The sequence below is a fragment of the Xyrauchen texanus genome, chromosome 39 (assembly GCF_025860055.1).
Source record: "Xyrauchen texanus isolate HMW12.3.18 chromosome 39, RBS_HiC_50CHRs, whole genome shotgun sequence".
NCBI classification, from domain to species: domain Eukaryota; kingdom Metazoa; phylum Chordata; class Actinopteri; order Cypriniformes; family Catostomidae; genus Xyrauchen; species Xyrauchen texanus.
This window is the reverse complement of record NC_068314.1, coordinates 27,501,364-27,521,259: the sequence shown is the minus strand read 5'-3', so window position 1 is coordinate 27,521,259 and position 19,896 is coordinate 27,501,364. Positions and strand designations below refer to the sequence as shown.

At 39.3% G+C, this 19,896-nt stretch overlaps 1 protein-coding gene across 1 annotated transcript in view; it reads right to left on the bottom strand.

Moving 5' to 3' along the window:
• Positions 1–473: 473 nt before the first annotated feature.
• Positions 474–19,896, bottom strand: part of LOC127632554 (death-inducer obliterator 1-like) — a 29,865-nt gene continuing 10,442 nt past the window's right edge. The window contains exons 4-17 of the mRNA XM_052111191.1: positions 17,250–18,084; positions 14,086–14,425; positions 13,396–13,602; positions 12,830–13,034; positions 9,778–10,363; positions 9,448–9,607; positions 9,182–9,298; positions 8,901–9,062; positions 8,492–8,648; positions 6,840–7,350; positions 6,349–6,499; positions 6,114–6,203; positions 5,827–6,022; positions 474–4,663 (exon numbers count right to left, since the gene is read on the bottom strand). Of these exons, the coding sequence (XP_051967151.1) occupies positions 1,161–4,663; positions 5,827–6,022; positions 6,114–6,203; positions 6,349–6,499; positions 6,840–7,350; positions 8,492–8,648; positions 8,901–9,062; positions 9,182–9,298; positions 9,448–9,607; positions 9,778–10,363; positions 12,830–13,034; positions 13,396–13,602; positions 14,086–14,425; positions 17,250–17,926 (7,062 nt within the window). The 5' untranslated portion in view covers positions 17,927–18,084 and the 3' untranslated portion in view covers positions 474–1,160. The remainder of the gene's footprint in view (positions 4,664–5,826; positions 6,023–6,113; positions 6,204–6,348; positions 6,500–6,839; positions 7,351–8,491; positions 8,649–8,900; positions 9,063–9,181; positions 9,299–9,447; positions 9,608–9,777; positions 10,364–12,829; positions 13,035–13,395; positions 13,603–14,085; positions 14,426–17,249; positions 18,085–19,896) is intronic.

Genomic DNA, 19,896 nt, shown 5'->3' with positions numbered 1-19,896 from the left:
TGAATCTCCAAAATCTATATAAAGGGAACATAAAAGTAATCCATATGACTCCAGTAGTTAAATCCTTCTGTTCAAACACAATCTGATGTGGGTGAGAAACAGATCAATATTGAAGTAAATGTTTTTATCATAAAGTCTTCTCCCTGCCAAGTAGGGGGTGATATGCATGAAAACACAAAGAGAAAGTCACAGTGAATTGGAGATAGACTGAGCAGAGATGAGAATTTATAGTTAAAAAAAAAGGGACTTAAATATTGATCTGTTTCTAACCCTCACCTATCACATTGCTTCTGAAGACATTGATTTAACAACTGGAGTCACGTGGATTATGTGGATTTTTCAGCTTAAAATTTTTGGCACCCATTCACTTGCATTGTACAGACCTACAGAGCTGAGGTATTATTCTAAAACTCTTAATGTGTGTTCAGCAGATGATAGAAAGTCATACACATCTGGAATAGCATGAAGGTGAGTAAATAATGAGTTTATTTTCATTTTTGGGTAAAATATTCCTTTAAATTGTTAAACCATTTAAACAGCTATTTCTTTTAATCCAAAAAAGTATTGTTGACAATTTATAAAATGTTCTATGCTATTATAGACACAGTATGAAACTAGTATTTTATACAGAATATCCAAGACAAAAGAAAAAAATTATGCACAAAGATATTCATTATAATCACAGAGAGGATTTATTTGATCACAATCTGGAGTGGGTTCAGGATGCCTATGGACACATTCATTAAATGCTGGTTAAGCTTTAACCATACATAGACTTTCTTCTTCTGAAGACAATATTCTTTTCCATATATTTTTTAAACCTATATGGCTTACGATTTCTCTATTTAGAAAAACAAAGTAGTTAAAACGTACTGGTATATACACAAATACATACATATTTACATGTATTGGTAATAACATTTTCACTTCCTTTTTGTAAAATAGCAGTACAGGTGAGTGTATTTTGTGCTGTCAAAATTATCACACAAGTACACCTAAAGATGTTAGCAACATTAATTACTTTCAATTTAAAAAGGATAAAATATTAAGCAAGAAGAGTACAAAAAGGGAGTTTCGAGCACAACTTTCAAATCCACACAAATTTAGAAGAAAAAAATAAAATAAAAATCAGAAACATGTCCTTCTGAGATTGTTGACTTTTATGATGCAGTTTCAGAGTCTGTAGACTTAGCCCTTGTGTTGTCAGATCTTTCTCTTTTGTAATCATTTTTTTCTTTGCTCCTGCTCCTGTCCCGTCTGTCTGTGTTTTTCTCCTTCCTTCTCTCTTTGTCACGGCCTCTTCCCCTATCTCTTCTGTCACGGTCTTTTCCACGTTCTCGTTCACGACTCCTTGAGCGTTCTCTTCTTCTGTCCCTGCTGTCTCGATCTCGGTCACGGTCTCTGTTCTTGGCTCTTTCTCGATCATGGTCTTTTCTATCCTGGTCTCTCTCCCTGCCTCTGTCTCTGTCTCGATCCCGGTCTCTCCTCTTGTCGCCATCTCCATCTCTGTGTCGCTCAGACTCTCGGCCCCTACTGCGATCTCTCTCTCTGCTATGCTCTTTTTCCCTTTCCCGGCTGCGACCCCGCTCTCTTTCTCTGCTCTGTTCTCTTTCACGATCCCTTTCTCTGCCTCTGTCCCACTCATGTTCCCTGTTCCATCCCAATGATCTCCCACCATGTGCAGCTTCTCGATCTCTCTCTCTGCTTCTGTCTTCAGACAAATCACGCTGCCTCTCTTCAAACAATCGAGAGGGGCCATCTCTGTCATGTGACCCACCATCAAATCTACTTGGACGGTTGTGAGGCTCTGAACTATCTCTGGTGGAGCAGCTTCGCCGCCTCATTTCAGGGGAGTGCCGCCTCCAATGGTCATCAAGGTAGTTGTCTGGACTGTGTCCACCTAGACGGCCCTGTACTGGGATGGGACCATCAGGAGGTGTTGGAAGCAGAGGCCCACGAACACGCCTAATATCACTTGGGTTATCATCATTATAACTATATTGTGCTGGCTGGCTGACAGCTTCCTTATTAAAATGTCCTGGTGGAGGACCTCTTGGACCTCCAAACTGCTGCACTGATGGTCCACAGTGCCTTTCAAAGTCTTGAGACGAATTCCCCCGTGGTTCCTCAAATGACCCTCTGTGTTGAGGTGAACCATGAAACTGGTTTGGAGGTGTAAATCTCTGTCCCGACATATCTCCTGTAGGACCAGGGGGTCCTTTTCGTCCTTCAAAGTGGTTTGGTGGTGGACCCCTAAAAGGAGGCCCTTGTGAGTGTATTTGGGGTTGTTCTATTCCCTGATGAAATGAGCTTCCAGCATTGTTATATGTACCAGGTACTCTTGACATATTAGATGGCAGTCTATGGTCCCCACTGTTATGAGGTGGAGGCGGTCCTCTTGGAACTGGGAAGTGGGATGGTGGTGGGGCTCTATTATCAAAGTGATTTGAAGGGGGGCCTGGGAATGATAGAGGTGGGCCTCTAGGTCCAGAGAAGTTAAAAGCAGGTGGAGGCGCATTAAATCTTTGTCCATCAAAGTTGGGAGGGGGTGGTCCGGGTGGTGGAGGCCCTGGTGGTGGGCCTCTTAGTCTGACATGCTGAGGGTGCACTGAATTCATAGAATTATCAAATATCTGAGGAGGAGGACCTCTCTGACCAATTGGTTGGAATGGAGGTGGTCCTCTTGGTGTAAAATTAGGGGGGGCTGGACCTCTTGGAACATCATACTGAGAACCACTCCCCCACTGATTCTGATAAGGCGAATATGATCCAGGTGGTGAATACTTGGTGGGATCATTTCCACCGAGAGTTGAAGGTGGACCTTGCATTGGGGCAACTGGCATTGGTGGTGCCCCTGACACTGGAGGAGGGAGATGCATGGGTAGTGGGACAGTCATTGGTGGTGGGCCTTGCAATGGAGGTGGACCAAGAATGGGTGAAGGCCCAATAGGGGGAGGAAAGGACATTGGGGATCGAACGTCAGGAGGTTTTGTTGTCATTATGTGTTTTATATGGGAACTGTGAGAATCCATATAAGATGACTCATCCTGGATGATATATTGTTGCATCATTGAGTGTATAGATGCAGATGATGAGGTACTGATTGTTGAAATATTGTAATATGTGGTTGCAGTGGACTCAATTGGCTGTGCACTGGATGAAACTTCATCAGGTTTTAAAATACTTGCAGAATTAGGCCAAACCTCCTCAAAACTTTTACTTTCAGATTCAGTGGGATCATCGCTCATTTTGGGTTCCTCCTCAGGTTCATTTTCCATATAGCATTCTACTAACTCTGGGTCGATCTTCTCTCCTAATAATGGAATAGAGACCTCTGTACTCTCTGAAATATTGGTCTCTGTTTTGAGTAAAGGCACCACTTCACTTTTGCTCTCCTCTTCAGGCTTGGATGCTTCTGGTTTCAGAATGGCAGGCTGCACAGATTGAGAATCCAAAGCAGCAGTGACTTGTGATAGGGGCGTGTCTGTGGTTATAGGAGGTGGTCCTGCTGGTGTATCAACAGTATTTTCCAGCTGTGTTGTTAGAGAGTCAGTGGTTGTGCAGGCTTGTGATGATGTTGTCTCCATCACTGCAACTTGCTGTGGAGATTTGTCTGTAGTAACAGGAGATTGCTCCTCTTTCTCCATAGAATCAGACATCTGTCTTCTATTTACAGCTGCCTGTCTAGGGTCTCTACTCTGCCTTGGGTCTCTTCTCTGGTTAACAACCGGAGCAGCTGAACTATTTGCCACTAATTCCTCAACCTTTTTACCAAGCTGCAACAACTGACTGTTAGCCAATAGAGATGGCTGAGAAATCAAAGTCTCTGGTATTTGTTGATGAATTAATTCCTCATGCCTCTCTAACTGTTGTTCCTGTTCCGCAATTTGTTTGTTGTCTTCAAGCACTTTCTGTTGCTCAGTTAATTTCTTAGCACCTGGATCTACCACAACATCATCAAAAATAGAGTCATCCTCAGGGTCATAAGCAATGTCATTCACCACAACAGAGGAGACCCCTGCTGGCTTAATTCCTGCAGACACCTTTGTTGTATCGTGCATTTTTTCTGTACCATAGCAAACAGTTGGGTCATATTCTGCCTCAGGATCATACGGTTGGTCATCCTGTACATCTACCTCTTTACTCTTGCTTATTGCAAACTGCTGTACAATTGGGCCTAGCAGAGACACAGAAGGCACAGAGACATCTCCAGCACTTTGGTCTGAAGGTGACAATGAGACATCAGAATCTTGTTTCTTCTTACCAAAAAGTGTTTTCAGGATGGTCTGAAGCGGTGTGGAAGAGACTGCAGTGACTTTGGATGATGGAGAATTATTGCCAGTGCTAGTGGTGATGCCAGATGTTTTCACAGAGGAGAGGATGGAAAACACAGAAGCTGCAACAGAACTTGAAGCCAAAGAGGCATTGAGGGGTAGTGGGATGACTGGGGGAGTTGTGCTAATGGCATCAAGACTAGTTCGAAGACCTTTGTCCTGTTTAATTTCAAATTTACCAACAATGGATGGCTTTGGAAGGCCTGTTTCAACATCCCTTAGAGTTTTAGAACGTTTTTCCTCCTTCTCTAGAGGGGTTCCAGGACGCTTCTTGTCTTTCTGGCAAATCAACAACCCCAAGAGGAGATTGGGACGAGCTGGCTCCAGTCCTGCAACAAAATTGTAATATCTTGTTTGTCACTAGCTTACAAATAAGTACTCCTTTGATACTCTATACTGATCCAGATATATAGTTCAGAATCAGTAAAAAAAATTATAATAATAAATTGAGAACTTGTTCCACATAACAAACCAAAAATGCTAAATGTTAACAAATACTTTAAGAAAGCTGCATTCTCCATATGGGAATATAATTTTTTGATGTGCCAGCAAAATTATCCGCATAATACAAAGTTAAATGAGTAGATCTAATTCCTATAATTTATTGTTTAAATATATTAACAGAAATCTTCTGAAATCAAAATAAATTTTACCTTTAGACACCCATGACAAAAAGTCTGAATTAAAGTTGGAAGTCAAAGCAATTTATTAATGCCAGGACTACTTGTGTTCTTCTGACAAACTGTCATGCCAGTTTCAATCATTATGTAATTTTTATGCAACAGCTGATCTCTGGGTAAGGAATATGCAGATAAGCATCAGTAATTTTCACTCTCCTTGGGGATTTCAGATGACTTCCTTGTTTTCCTCAAGGTAGGGCAGCATTTAACTTACCATGTATTTATAACTGGTCCCAGAGAGCAAAGATGGCAACACTTTCATTTTAGTCATAATTTATTTACAAGATTGGCCATTACGATTAGCAAGTTTCATAGCTGTGACAGTCATCCTCACATTAAAATCTATTACATAAATCTATTACTTATATCTATTACCTTGTTTATAAGGTTCATATTTAATTGTTAAAACAGGTGCTAAGACACATATCTAGGACATCACAAGGATTGAATGGATGATATATTTTATTAGAAAGTCTTGAAGTTACATGACAACTTACAGACAGAAGGAAGACAACCAAAAAATTGTTTACAATGTAACAGTGTTACAAATAAACATGAAACACATTGTGCAGCACTTTGGACATGGATTATTGTTTGTTTTATCTTTTTTTATAAATTATGGAACAAGCTTTCAATTCACAACATAAAACCGAAAATACAAAGGTACTGTAAACCTTCTTACCTGTTGTTAACATTAAACCATTTAATTAGATAATATTTTTCCTCATTCTTTTAGATTTGCATGAAGAATCAGGGAAAATAATCAAATGATTCTTTAAAAGAGATTTTACAATATCCTCATATATGCTTACCTGGTCCATCAAAAGGTAGGAGCTTTGCAGGCAATGGGTCTTTTGAGCTCAGAGGTATAAGGTAGAGGTCTTTAATGCGCTTGTTACTGTTAGCCACTACCCCAAACCGCTTACGGCTACTGAAATAAGAAAACAGAGACACATACGCCGCCACCTCCTCTTCAGTCGCTGGATGAAAACGAATGAGACAGAGTTCCTGAAAAAAATAACACACAGGATCAGTAAGCAGCTCTTGTTTTTAGTGTATATGCAAATATCTTCTTTTAAATTATTATTATTTTTAATACTTTTGACAGTGAAGTCTTCAGCTTTCCCACATAATCCCAAACAGTCTGTGGTGATATTCTTCCGCCAATATGAATGGTGTCAGGCAAGTCCTGCAAAGCAAAAACAGATATTAATTGTAACTAACAACTACAATTATATAAACAATCATTAATTTGTGACTGATGTTCCAATATAAAAACCTTGAGAAATTTGTGATCATAGATCATCAGGGCAAGTTTAACACATAGAACAAACCTCCTTAATATGTTTGAATGATCCAGAAACCATGTAGGCTTGCGTGACGAACTTGGCAACAGTGTGCATGTTTATGAGCCCTTTCCACATCATCTCCTGACCAGACAAGAACAAAGCTGTTTCACCCTCAGGAGGGGGTTGTGATGCACTGCTGAAACACAAATGATAAACACATGCTCTTATTATATAATATATACGTAACATATATTATAGATTATATTACTCACATAATCACTTTACTATGGCTTCTTTTCTGGCTAATCATTATCAAGGTAATTCATTACATATCTGGTTGCTAGAATGAAACATTGAAGCTAAACTAAAGCATGTCCTTTGTATCACCAAATGTCAGCTCAAATAATTTCTAACATGTGCAACTACTTCTCAGTCTTAATCTTAGGTTTGTTAATCTTTTTAATCATATATTCTTCTTATCATACAATGTCCTGTAGAGAATTTAGAAATGCAGATTCTTAAATAGAGTGCTGCACCTGGCAGAATTGGACCTGTAGTGCCGGACATCTTGTGAAGAGCCTGGTTTTTGCATCACAGGTCTGGATACAGATGCTGGGACAGGAGGGGGCATAGGCAATGGACTCTTTGTTTCAACAACCGCAGGCTCCAAAATAGGGATAACGGCTGGCATTGTAGGAACACTAATATCAGGACCAGTCTGAGACACAGGCAGAGATGACCGGTGACCTGCAGTTCGAGGATCCCTTCGTGTTATTGTAACGGAGGAGACTGCTGGTACAGCTGCAGTGACTGGGGCCTGGATAACTGGCATGACACTGCTTGGATTTTCAGTCACAGTCCTAGTATCAAGTACAGCCAACTCAGCATAAGGATAAGATGAGACTTGGGAAGGTTCTACAGCTGGAGCTTTAGAGGGCCTTGGCTCTGGTTTAGATTTAATAGGTGGCTCTGGCTTTTTAGGGACAGACATTTTGTTTTTTTTGGACGGTGGTTCATCATCATCATCATCATCAGCAGACTTCTGACCTGAAAATAAATAAATATAAAAATAAATACCAACATGAAATTTTATAAAAAACCTTTGTAGTAAAAAGAGTGTATACTGTGCCCTCCATAAGTATTTGGACAGCGAGACACTTGTCATAATTTTGGCTCTGTATGCCACCACCATGGATTTGAAATGAACCAATCAATATGTGATTGGAATCAATATGGATTTACATCCAAATTGTGTGAACGGTTTGGGAATTACAGCTATTTTATACAAAGACGCCCATTTTCAGGGGCTCAAAAATAATTGGATAAACTAACAATCATAAATGAAATGATTATTCTTGATCCTTTGTTGAAAATCCTTTGCAGTTAATGTTCAGTTTTGTCTTCAGCCAGAGAAATGCATGTTCAATTAGGTTGAGGTCAGGTGATTGACCTTTATTACACTTCTTTGCCTTGAAAAGCTCTTAGATTGGCTTTCAGTTTGATTTGGGTCACTGTCCATCAGTAATGTGAAGCACCGTCCTCTCAGTTTTGCAACATTTGGCTGAATCTGAGCAGATAGTATAGCCCTATACACAGAAATGATCATGCTACTTCTGTAAGCAGTTATCCACAGTAATCAACAAATATTACTGAGCCATTTCAATTTGCAGCCATACATGTCCATGCCATAACACTGCCTCCACCATATTTCAGGTAATGTGGTGTGCTTTGATCATGAGCTGTTGCTTCTCTTCTCTTCCCATGATTCTGGTACAGGTTCATCTTAGTTTAATCAATCCAAAGAAGTGTTCCAGAACAAATCAGCTCCAGACCTTACTTTTTTATGAAATAACCTGGGAACATCCCATGAAACAGCTTCTCAGTCGATTGTCCAATTAATTTTGAGCCCCAGAGTATGGGGGGGGGGGGTGTCTATGTATAAAAATGCTATCATTTATGGATATAAATCCATATTGATTCAATCATATATTGATCGCTTCAATTCAATTTCACGTAGAGAGACAAAATTATGAAAATTGTCTCACTGTCCAAATACTTGAGGAAACTGATAATGACTAGTTGTAGCAACACCTTGCAAGTGGTCTAAAGGGAGACGATCAATAATTAAAAGGGATACCAAATGTAGACTAGCTTATAATATTTTGTCCTCATTATGATATATTCACACCTGTACAGATCTTGCAGTTTAGGTCAAACAGATGAGCCCTGTGCTCTGCTGTAGTGTCTTTCAGCATACTACTGAAGATTTCTGGCATTGCACTGCCCTTCCCAGTAGAGATTGAGGCTTGTGGTGCAGAAGTAGGCCATGTGTCCTCCTGGGGATCCTTTAAGAAAACAAATGAACAATGCTATACTTAGGATACTATTCTCATCCATTGTTTCATATATGTTTATGTGCAACTAAACAACACAAAGAGAGCAAATTTAAAAATGAGAAAGTTATGGCAGGTATGAGGAATAGAGCCTAAAAAACAATGCATTCAGGAAATTGTGCTTTGGGTATCTAAAATGAGAGAGGGATAGAGAGAGGTGTGGAAGAATAGACAGACCAGGAAAGCCAGAAATACAGCACTTACAGCAGCAGAAGCCAAGCAGGGAGATTGGGAAGTGGCAGGCATACATACATCTCCATCAGACATTGGAGGAGCTTCCTCCATGTCTACATCTTGGTGTGCACCTTCTTGTCTGGATCCAGTTTTGGGCTGTCCTGGCTGGGATCTCCCACTCACATCCATATCCTTGTTGGAATGAGAGCATCATTACAAGCAGTAGAAAGCATAAGCACCTCTGAGGAATTGACTGCCCCTTTTAATCAAAGTTAAGAGTTTAGCTAGACATATTTAAAAGCCTGTTCTACCTCAGAGATCTCAGTATTTCTCCAATCTGACATCTCCTTGGAAATAAGTTCTCCTGGAGTCAACCTTACCAGCCTGAAAGGACTGATCTCACTACCAACCACACGATAGAAAAGGCCCTGCCAAACGGAAGAATTGAAGAACACAATTCTCAGCATCGTTGCATCTTATAAAGCTACGTAAGATACGGTGTGCAATTTAACAAACTTTAGAGCATATATGTCTAACATGTAAGCACACAAAAATACAACTTCAGTAGGTAGCTTACCTTGTTTTTTGGGTCCTTCAGGTTGAACATAAGGGACCTGTATTTGTTCTTGTACTTGTTATCAGTGTTAAGATAAAGGTTAAACATCTCTTTCTCAATGCTGACTGCCAACTTTCCCAATTCGTTCTCAGACATGGACAGATCATCACTGTCACTCACCCTGTGGCACAACAGTTCAAACATGCTGATAATAATGACTTTCATAATGTATTGGAAATGCATTCTTAGCCATTTATATTCATATATATATATATATATATATATATAAAATTTCAGTCAATTTGAAGTATTTATCAGGAAACCTTACTGTGTACATCTCAAAGTGGTTACCTTTTGTACAGGATATCAGTCAGTGACCGTCTAATGTTGGACCTCATCTGATTGTTGGGGTGTGGCTGTGGTGGAACAGCGGGTGGTGGTGGTTGGGTTGGTTTAGACACTGGGTGATGGATGGACTGAGTGGATGACATTGGTGAGGGTGGGGTTCTAGAAACTGGAGAGGGACCAGCCTCTGCAGATTCCTTTGGCCCAGTCTGTGGTTGCTTTTTGGGTATAGTAAAGGTGCTTTTGCCCACTCTGAGAGCTCCAGAGGCATGGAGCCGAGATCCAGGAGGGGCTGACGGCAATAAGACTGGAATTGGTTGTGGTGGAGTTCCTGGCTTCTTGGATTTGTTCAATTTGCCTTGAATTGGGGGCTGGTTCCTCAAGTCTCTGGCACTGCTCAAAGGTGGTGTACTTGTTTTGCCTTTGGTAGGAGAAGAGGTGGCAGCAGGTCCTTTGCGTTTTGAGCCAGGAGACTTCTTCCCACCTTTGGGAGCGACATTTAAAGCAGGAGCTTTCTTGTCAGCAGAAGAAGTTTCCTTCTGTGGTTTTACTTCTTCATCATCTTCCTTTTCTTTGTCTTTTTGGGCAGCTGCTGTAAAACAAGAAGTAAATGGAACCATAAACACAGGAATGGGAAACATGTATAAAAAATAAAAAAAATACAGCACATGAAATCTTGCATTTAAAAGCAGGATTCCACTGCTTTTCTGTCGGCTAATGGAAAACAGCAAAAGACTTTATGAATTGTTCCAGTGCACATATTTTAGTGCCTTGCCTTTGTAATCACTTTCCCATGCTACTGAATATAAGTGTTAACACCTCTTAAAGTTTTAGTTTAAGAATCAAACAAGAAAGGGTTTTGTGTAACATGTCTTTTTTATTTTAGAAAAAATACTCTTACAATCAGCTTTACATCAGTGTTTGTGTAACACCCCTACAAAACTTTAAATTTTCTATATTCACATACATGAATTCCTTCGTATGAATTTCTTCAATTCACTTGGTTATTTAACCCATTCATAATGAGAACATCACTAGGAATCAATAGCTTAATAATGAACCAATTGGAACACAATCCTGCTGTAAGTGGGGGTGGGGGAATCTTCCTCAAATACCAAATTTAAGAAACATATTGACCACAAATGCCTGAAGTAATTTGTGTTTAATCTTCAAGTTACATTTAATTTAGTTTTCAATATTTTGGCATGTAAACCTCTAACCCAATTGAATCCCTTGTTAAAAAGTCTCAGAATTATGTATAAACATTTGAATAGTACGGTCAAAGTGCAACAGCATAGCTCAATTAATATATATATATAGCATGACTTAATAAAGTGTTAATATTTTAACAGCTATATATGGAAAAATAAATATCACATTGACATACAAATATGTAATTAATTTATGCAGTAGCTAAATGTTACTGGATCTCTTCTCTGTGCAGGTACACAATATTCTCTGCAAAGTATTCGCATTTATGTGTTCTCCATAGCTGACCAATTTCTCATCTTGATCAGTGTTGAAAGTACAGGGGACACACAAGCCAAGACAATCTGATGTACACAAAAAGCCCTATTGCCATTTTTACGAATCATATCCAGGTATTAAAAAATTCTATATGAAGACAAATAATTATTAATTTCCATGTTCATCGCTCACTGATGTCAAACAAATATCCCATATTCAATTTAGTAAATATTTTTTTCCTTTGTTATTTTTGCTTTAGTGACAACTTCTTAAAAAGTCACCTATTCCTTCAAACGCATCAAACCAAATCATGATCTAGAACATTTTTCAAAGTTCAGTCTCTGCATCAAATCAACTGTACTCAGCTTTCAACATACTCTAAACTTTGTCAATGTGCATATCAGCATTTACCTACAATCTGTGCAGATGTTTATACATAGCTTAACATTTCCCAGTGTGCTGCAATAAACAAGGCGTATGAAGTCTGTTGACTGCTGTGGGGAGATATGTTGTCCTCTGCTGCTCTTGAGTGGTCCTCTTAACTTCACAGCTCACACTCTGGGCTCTTGGAATATTCTGAACTCCACAGTTCTTCACTTGGGCCAGCTCCATGGTTTGTAGGCTTTTTTTAATACTGCAAATCATGATGTTACATTTAGCTGATGGCTGACAAAGGCCAAAAACAGCCAGAGGCCATGCCACCCAATGCTGTAATCCAATAAAAAGACTTCTTTCACAACAAAAAGACTTCTGTCACAAGGATAACAGTATTATCCGCAATTGGACTTTATTTTGAATGCCACTTGAGATCTCCACTGGTGAATTATAAATGCAGTGCAAACGATTGACAGGAATATCAAATTAAAAGTTGCTAGTTAAAAATCGGTTTTCATTAATAAAAATTTAGCACTGAAGTCAAATGTCCATGTGATCAGAGATGATCTGTTCTTAAGCCAGCGAGCGCTGGAGAAAGACATAAAAACCTACCTGTTCAGGTGTGTGGTCAGTACATCTTTTGCATGAATGTCCCCAGTGATGGCATGGATTGAAGACAGTAATAGTAGTATTCCATACACTGAGAGTTTCAATCACATGCTCACACACATTATAAAGTTCATGGCCAGAAAGTATTACAAATTTATATCATGGCAAGGCACTTTGATTTGGGATCAAAGATCACTTTTGTTCGAAGAATAAATTTTACACTAGAGTAAATACTATACTTGTATAAAATGCAGTCTTTATACATTAGATAAAATACGTACCATTTTTCGTTTAAAAACGTACCCATTCTGGAGCTTTAAATAGCTTGGCAATTACCTGATGCAGGTACTTCAACAATATTAACATTTTGCAGTGTTACAAAATAATTTTAAGATAAGCGTAGAGTGTCCGACTAAGAACCTTTCATAATTACAGCTGAGATAACATTTTCCAATGCAAATATCCATTTTAAGGCATGTAATATCAATAATTTCAGTCCAAATTTACACAGAAAATGTGCAGGATTTTCAGATCTGTGAACTCATCAGTTTTTGACATTACAACATGTTAACAATCAATTGTGGAAAACCCTCAGAGAGATACATACACGCTTTGTCTAACACAGATGCTGATAAGGGTGTAGCCTTTTCTGGCGTTACTGCAATGTAATTATGGTCACTGGACCAGGATGACATGGCTGGTGGAGGCGGATGCTCCTCTGCATGCTTATCTTCATCATTTCCATCCTCATCTTCCTCAGATTCCTTCTTGTCAGCTTGGTTAGAGAATCTCCTTTCAGTGCCAGAACCCCTCTACAGACAAGAACAAAAAGTTTTAGTGTATGGATAAGGAAAAAAAAAAAAAAAAGCACAGTTTAGAACTGCACTCAACTAATACGAATTATACAAAAATATTTAGAAAATACCAACAGCTCGACATCTTTTACTATTTAAGCAACAAAACCTAGATCGCTAAACATAAAAAAAGACCCAGATTTAAATGACCTCGAATTATGAGGAAAAGGCTGATTAAGTACCTGTATCCCTGATGTTTCTTGCACATTAATTAGATACTAACAAATCTGCAATTATGCCTAATGAGCAATGTAACAGTACAAACTCTGTTTCAACAAGTATACTTTGCAGGGCTATTATTGCCATTTGTGTGTAATACCTTATGTGCCGATTTATTTGTGGTGTTTTTGGGCTTGCCCCTTTCTATCTGCTTGGAGTCTTTTCCATCTGTGGTGATGGACTTCATGGCGGCTGCAGCGTGTCGGAGTATGCAGTCATTCCCACAATAGACGGTGTCGAGAAGGGCATCTCTCTCACATCCAGGGCCGATGCACTTTGGGAGAGAAGACTCCTCGGCTGCAGTCACCTGCTGAATACTCTGTGATGTCAAACTTCTGTGGCCACTAGGTTGTAGCAAAAGATCACCTCTGTGCAATTCTTTATTTAAATACTTGAATTATTTTTTTGAGTACAGGTAGACACTATAAACAATAGTCATTCCCAATAGATATAGCAAAAGACAGTACTATACTACTACTAGAGCGTACTAGTACTATAATAATGAACTAGTTTAAATTGTTAGTCTTGGCATAACATTGATTTCAATTCATTTCAAAAGGGGCTAATTTACAGCACCTCTTAGTTTTGTTAAGGTGGCAAGTACTTCTCTTTATTATGTGCATATATATATATTATATTACATTATATTATAATATTATATATATATATATATATATATATATATATATATATATATATATATGGCATAACAAAACAATGTCAATATTTCTTTAACCTGATTAAATGACTTAAAGATTGGTGCAGACCCATGGTTCATATAGCAACATACCGGCTGGAAAATCTTTATTTTCTTTTTCCCACTGGGATTGGTAGCCTTCTCGATCCTGCCCTTAATGCCCAGGTCATCAGCAGCTTTCTCCTCTGTAGTAGCTGCAGCAGTAGTTGATGTAGGACTGGACTCGGTTTTACAAGGGCCAACTACTGACCATTTGCCATTATCTGCAGCTGCAGAGGATGCATTGGCCTTGGGAATCTGTCCCTTCTGTGTGTTGCAGTTAGAACAGACATAGTCCTCTCCATTTCTCTCCATCAGTCGGCCTCGCGCCTCAGTGATACCAACACAGTCTCCATGAAACCACTCCTCACAGCGATCACAGCAGATCATGAACCTAAGCAAAAGGATTTAAATAACCAAACATCCTCAAACAATCTTAATGCAAGCACTTATTAAAGCCCTTAGTGATATGATAAATCCTCTGCTGACAGATATAGAATGCAAGCAACAGACAACTTTTCAATGGTGCTACAGCCAATTCAATATTTCCTGTCAAAAATGCATTTATTTCCTTCTTAGGAAAGAAAACAAAACAATATGTAACAATAATGCTTTATTAACAGTTTCCAAACATAGCCTTACACAGTTTAAAGAGTACCAATTCAAGTAACATTCACCAAGTCTAAGTTAGAGGTTGACTAATAGAAATAACTAGTCCCCATAGGTTTCATATTCATTGCAATGGGCATTGAATCTCTTAAACCCTCCACAATATTAATCAGCTGGCAGACTGTAGTTAAACGGTGCTGCTTTGAAGTTTTAAATCCACATGAAAAGCTCTGCAGAGAACGACTGAGTTCAGAATGACATACCATCCATACATCTGTCATGTCGAAGCATGGCTGAAAATTTAAGAGTGGTATGGTTGAAAGCCATTCCGAACACTCCCAATGTTTTATTTTCGCTGACCCTGCCCATGTAATGATATTTCATCAGCATTGTCCAGCAATCATTAGCCGATGCTTCGAAACGGGTTCAAAGTCAACAACTTAAACTCTTAACAAGCTAGCCGGCCGCAGCAGTCCCTTATCAGTGCCATGCATAGTGTGTTTGTTTTTAGGTGATAGTTATTAAGACTTGATATGCTTCTGTGGCCATTAAATTCTGCTTTACAAAAGGACAACGTATTTGTTGTCTGCTGTTGTCTGCTGTGGTCTGCTCAGGACCGTTTTTCCATCATGCTCCTGCAAGTTTCTATCCCGCACCCAAACGCTCCCGCTGAATTTTACTGTTCGCCCGCTCTCAGCCCGCTGTGGTTTCCCAGATTGCGCCGGTTTCCGCAACCCAGCATTTGTTTTCCACATTGGGTAAAAGCCATACAAATAGGCAACAAGTGTACACAAACAACGTATTATTTTTCTGTTATTGCTATTATCAGATTACGCATGACATGATGCCCATCTGACTTGCATGAGGTTGGTTTCTTTACATTTAAATTGACAATTTTCCAGTCCCAGTTTCACATTGTTTGATGACACTCTGCTATTCTTGTAAAGCGCCATTGACTATAACCTGCTCCAAATATTGGATAATTTGATATATGTGTTGTGCGCATAGAGTGGTGGCGTAGTGGGCTAAAGCACTGAACTGGTAAGCAGAAGGTTGTCGGTTCGAACCCCACAGCCACCACCATTGTGTCCTTGAGCAAGGCACTTATCTCCAGGTTGCTCCAGGGGGGTTGTCCCTGTAATAAGGGCACTGTAAGACGCTTTAGATAAAAGCATCTGCCAAATGCATAAATGTAAATGTGCACATATTTAAGTTGGATTTTCTGTTTGTCATCAAAAATAAATGAAATAAAATATAATTATTATGCATTCATAAATTGATCATATAAAAACAGATATCCACATCGGATCGCACACACAACTCATGAAAGCACCGTCCACTACCCTCCTCAATTCGGATATATAATCCTGTGCTGCAAGAAATCTGATCTGGTCCCGTGGATCCTGCGGGAGTTCCGCTGGAATGAAGAACTCTAGTCTGCTGTAGTGTTTGCCTTATAAGACACATGGACATTTCTATTACTTTTTAATCTCATTTCTTGTTTTTAAGATGAATTTTATTTTGTATTTTATTTTTCATTTATATGTAAAGTACTTTGAATTGCCATTGTTTATGAAATGTGCTATATAAATAAACTAACCTTGCCTACTTGATCATTGACAGATTCGCTGTTATGTTGTGTTTGTATATGGTATGAACATCAGTGTAACTGACGCAAGTTTACGTCCTATTTCAACAGGTTTTTAGAACTCACACAGAGCTGAATAATATGTCAGTGTTTAATGTGAAAATTGGTAAATGCATTAAATCGCATCAATGAACACATCAAACATCTTATATTAAGTGCATGCCTTTACACGTTAATTTTGACAGTGCTACTTGTTGTTCACTTGTTGCCGTAAGGGCTGGTTTGAACTCAGATTTCTGCTTGAGTGTTGTGTCCTGCAAGCCAAGGATACAGTGTACCATTCAACTATGGTTAAAGGAACAACTTTGGCAAAAGACTATGAACTTTCTGGGCTGATATCTTGTAATTTTACTTTATGCATTTTAACCATCTCAACTGGAGAAGCTAGCTACTTACGCAATTAATGAAAAACCACCTGACAGCATTGACCAAATCTCAACTACTGTCTTTTAATTTGCTTACAAATTAAAAGTGTTCCGTTTAATAATTTAGGAAATATGACCATAATAGGAATGTGCAAAAAACATTATACAGATTGTATAGGCATGTGTACAACAATAAATATTAGTTTAACTCAGAGCAAACTACAGTAAATATTTGTAAAACTGAAAACCCTCACAAATATCTTAGACATATCCTAAAACACAAACTTGTATTCATGGTCACATTACTTCATGAAATAAACGGAATATAAAGCAGCACACTGTTGATTACATCAGATAATCCCCATTAAAACAAGCCAAAAACAAACCAAAAAGTTAAATAATCCACACAGAGTGACATGACACACAAGCTGTGGCTAAAAAAAGCAGCATCTTTCCTTGTCACGCATACACTCTTTTATACGTAAATATACTGAAAAATACTATCGTTTAAACTTATGGTCTGCAATTCCACTATTGGTATGAATAATATCCACGACCAGTCTCTATCATCACTCTTGGTCACCTAAGACACATACCTCTTGTTGTGTTTCTGCCTGCAGATGCAATATAGTGCATTAGGGTCATAGCCGTCACTGTGGTATTCACTGGACGATGACCTTACATCATCAACATCATCTTCTTTGTGGAGCTTTGCTTCTGATTTGGGTTTAGTGTCACTTTTAAAGTCTTCAATGACTGACCTGGTAGGATGTCCATTTATGAACTCGTTTGAAGACTTCTCTTTGCTCTTACCCTTCTCCCCATCTTCCGCTTTCTTCACATCCATCGCATGTTCTTCATCTTTAGATTCCTCATCTTTTACATCTTCAACACTGGCCCGAGTCTCAACATTTTCTTGAGTCTTTTTTGTTACTTTGCCTCCAGCGCCGCCCTCGTTTTCAGAGCTGCCGTTGTCACTTTGTGAATCACCACCTGCTTTAGGCTTGACCGCTCTCCTTGTCCTCTCTGGTGAGGCCACTCTCTGTTCCTCCGTTTTGGCCTCAGCGTTCCCATCAAAGCTAGCTTTGGAGGCCGTTTCGGCATCGGTTGGTGTTTGAGATGGAGGATCACCTCCCTCAAGCCGTGAGGGACCACTCCTTCTTCCCGTTCCTCTTCCACGCTTTACAGTGACCAGAAATTCTTCCAGTTTATCCGTGCGCTTAGCCTGCCTACCGCTGCGACGCACCGGGGCACCTTTGCCCTCTGCAGCCATCTCTCCGGGGATTTCCCTCTTACCAATGGTAGTCCAACGAAAGCCCCAAGCCTTCTTAAACTCACAAGAGAGCTTGGTGGATTTTTCAGGGTCCTCTACTTTATCTTCAACATCACCTTGGTCTTTTTGATCTTTGACTTCTGAAACTGATGTTGGTTCTGTGTGCAAGATGTAGCAAAAATATAGTTTAACTCGACAATAAAAATACAATGCTGCACTAAAATATAAGCCCTTAATTAACAGCATGCAACAGAAACCTTATTTTGATTGCAATTGATCAAGCTGTGATACATGTTTTCAAGTTGATATAAATCAACAAGTGCAGGTGAAATGTGTCAAAACAAGTATAAGCAAATTTTAAATAGCATTGTATAACATCCCATTCTGACAAGATGATTGAACAATGCTTTTTGATACTTTGCATATCCCAGTGCATTTCCAGAATTAAGTGCACCTTAAGTTTCGGTGATATCCAATTTCTGTAATTCTCCATTTAAATCCTCCAGGCATTCTGACTCCAGCTAATCCCACGGCTCTCTTGTGCAGGAGTGCATGTGGTGGAGTGGGCTGTGGGTACCTTGTGAGCTGGTATCCACTGGATCCTGGCTAGATTCAGGCTCTGGGGCTTGAGTCAGCTCAGGGCTCACACTCTCCCATTTTCATCAAAGTCACAAGTATAGACAAAACACAATGTGCTTAAGCTAACAATACACAATTATATTTTCTCATGTCTTTATTGAACACACGATACTCATGCCATTTAACAATCAAAATGCTTTGGAAAAAGTAAGTGAACCCGTGGATTCAATAACTGGTCGTTCATCCTTTGGCAATAATTACCTCAACCAAGCGTTTTTGGTAACTGCGCATTAGACATGCACAACTATAGCTTCTTTTCCACCATTGGGCCGAACTATTCTCTCTGTACTGATTTGGACCAATTGGTGCTGTGTAATCAGTAGTATGTACGTAACAAATCCACTTAAGAGGTAAACATTGGAACGAGTAAAGACTGTCTTTTCACTGGTTTTACACTGCTAACAAACAGCAAAGCCATGGACCATGTCGCAAAAAGGAAATTAATGAGAAAAAGGTGCTAGGTTTACCATCATTTGATGAGGGCTTGTATTTACCACAGAAATTTGGGCACCAGCAAAGGCTTCGACTCAAAAATTGGGAGATTGAAACAATTATCTGTGATACGTTTATGAGGTTATGTATTAAAATGTTACTAGTATTTATCAATAACATCGATGTACACTGCCAAGCCAAAAAAAATTTGCATACTCTAATATATAGTTGGACTGCCTTTAGCTTTGATTACAGCGTGCATTCATCGTGGCATTGTTCCCGACAACCTTAAACAACGTCACAACATTTATTTATGTCCAGAGTTGCATAATTTTTTTTACCGAGATCTTGTATTGATGACGAGAGAGTCAAACCACTCCGTAAAGTCTTCTGCAGCACATCCCAAAGACTTTCAATGGTGTTAATGTCAGAACTTGGCCAGGAGGCCACTTCATCTGTGAAAATGATTCCTCATGCTCCCTGAACCACTCTTTCACAATTTGATCCCGATGACTCTTGGTCATCCTGGAATATGCCTGTGCCGTGAGGAAAGAAAACATCCATTGATGGGATAACCTGGTCATTCTGCAAACACTGCATCCACAAAGCAACCAGCATTGTGGATGACCCCACACATGCCTCACACAAACTCATCACCCTCCTGCCGTCTGGCAAAAGGTACCGAAGCATTCGGGCCCTCACGGCCAGACTGTGTAACAGCTTCTTCCTACAAGCCATCAAACTCCTTAATACTCAGAGACTGGACTGACACGCACACGCGTGTCCTGAGTTGCACTTTAATTATTGTCACTCTATACCTGGCTGCTACCTCAATAACTGCTAAGTGCATAGAACACTCTCTCATAGTATGTTAGGTTTACATTTGGCATTTTTAGAAA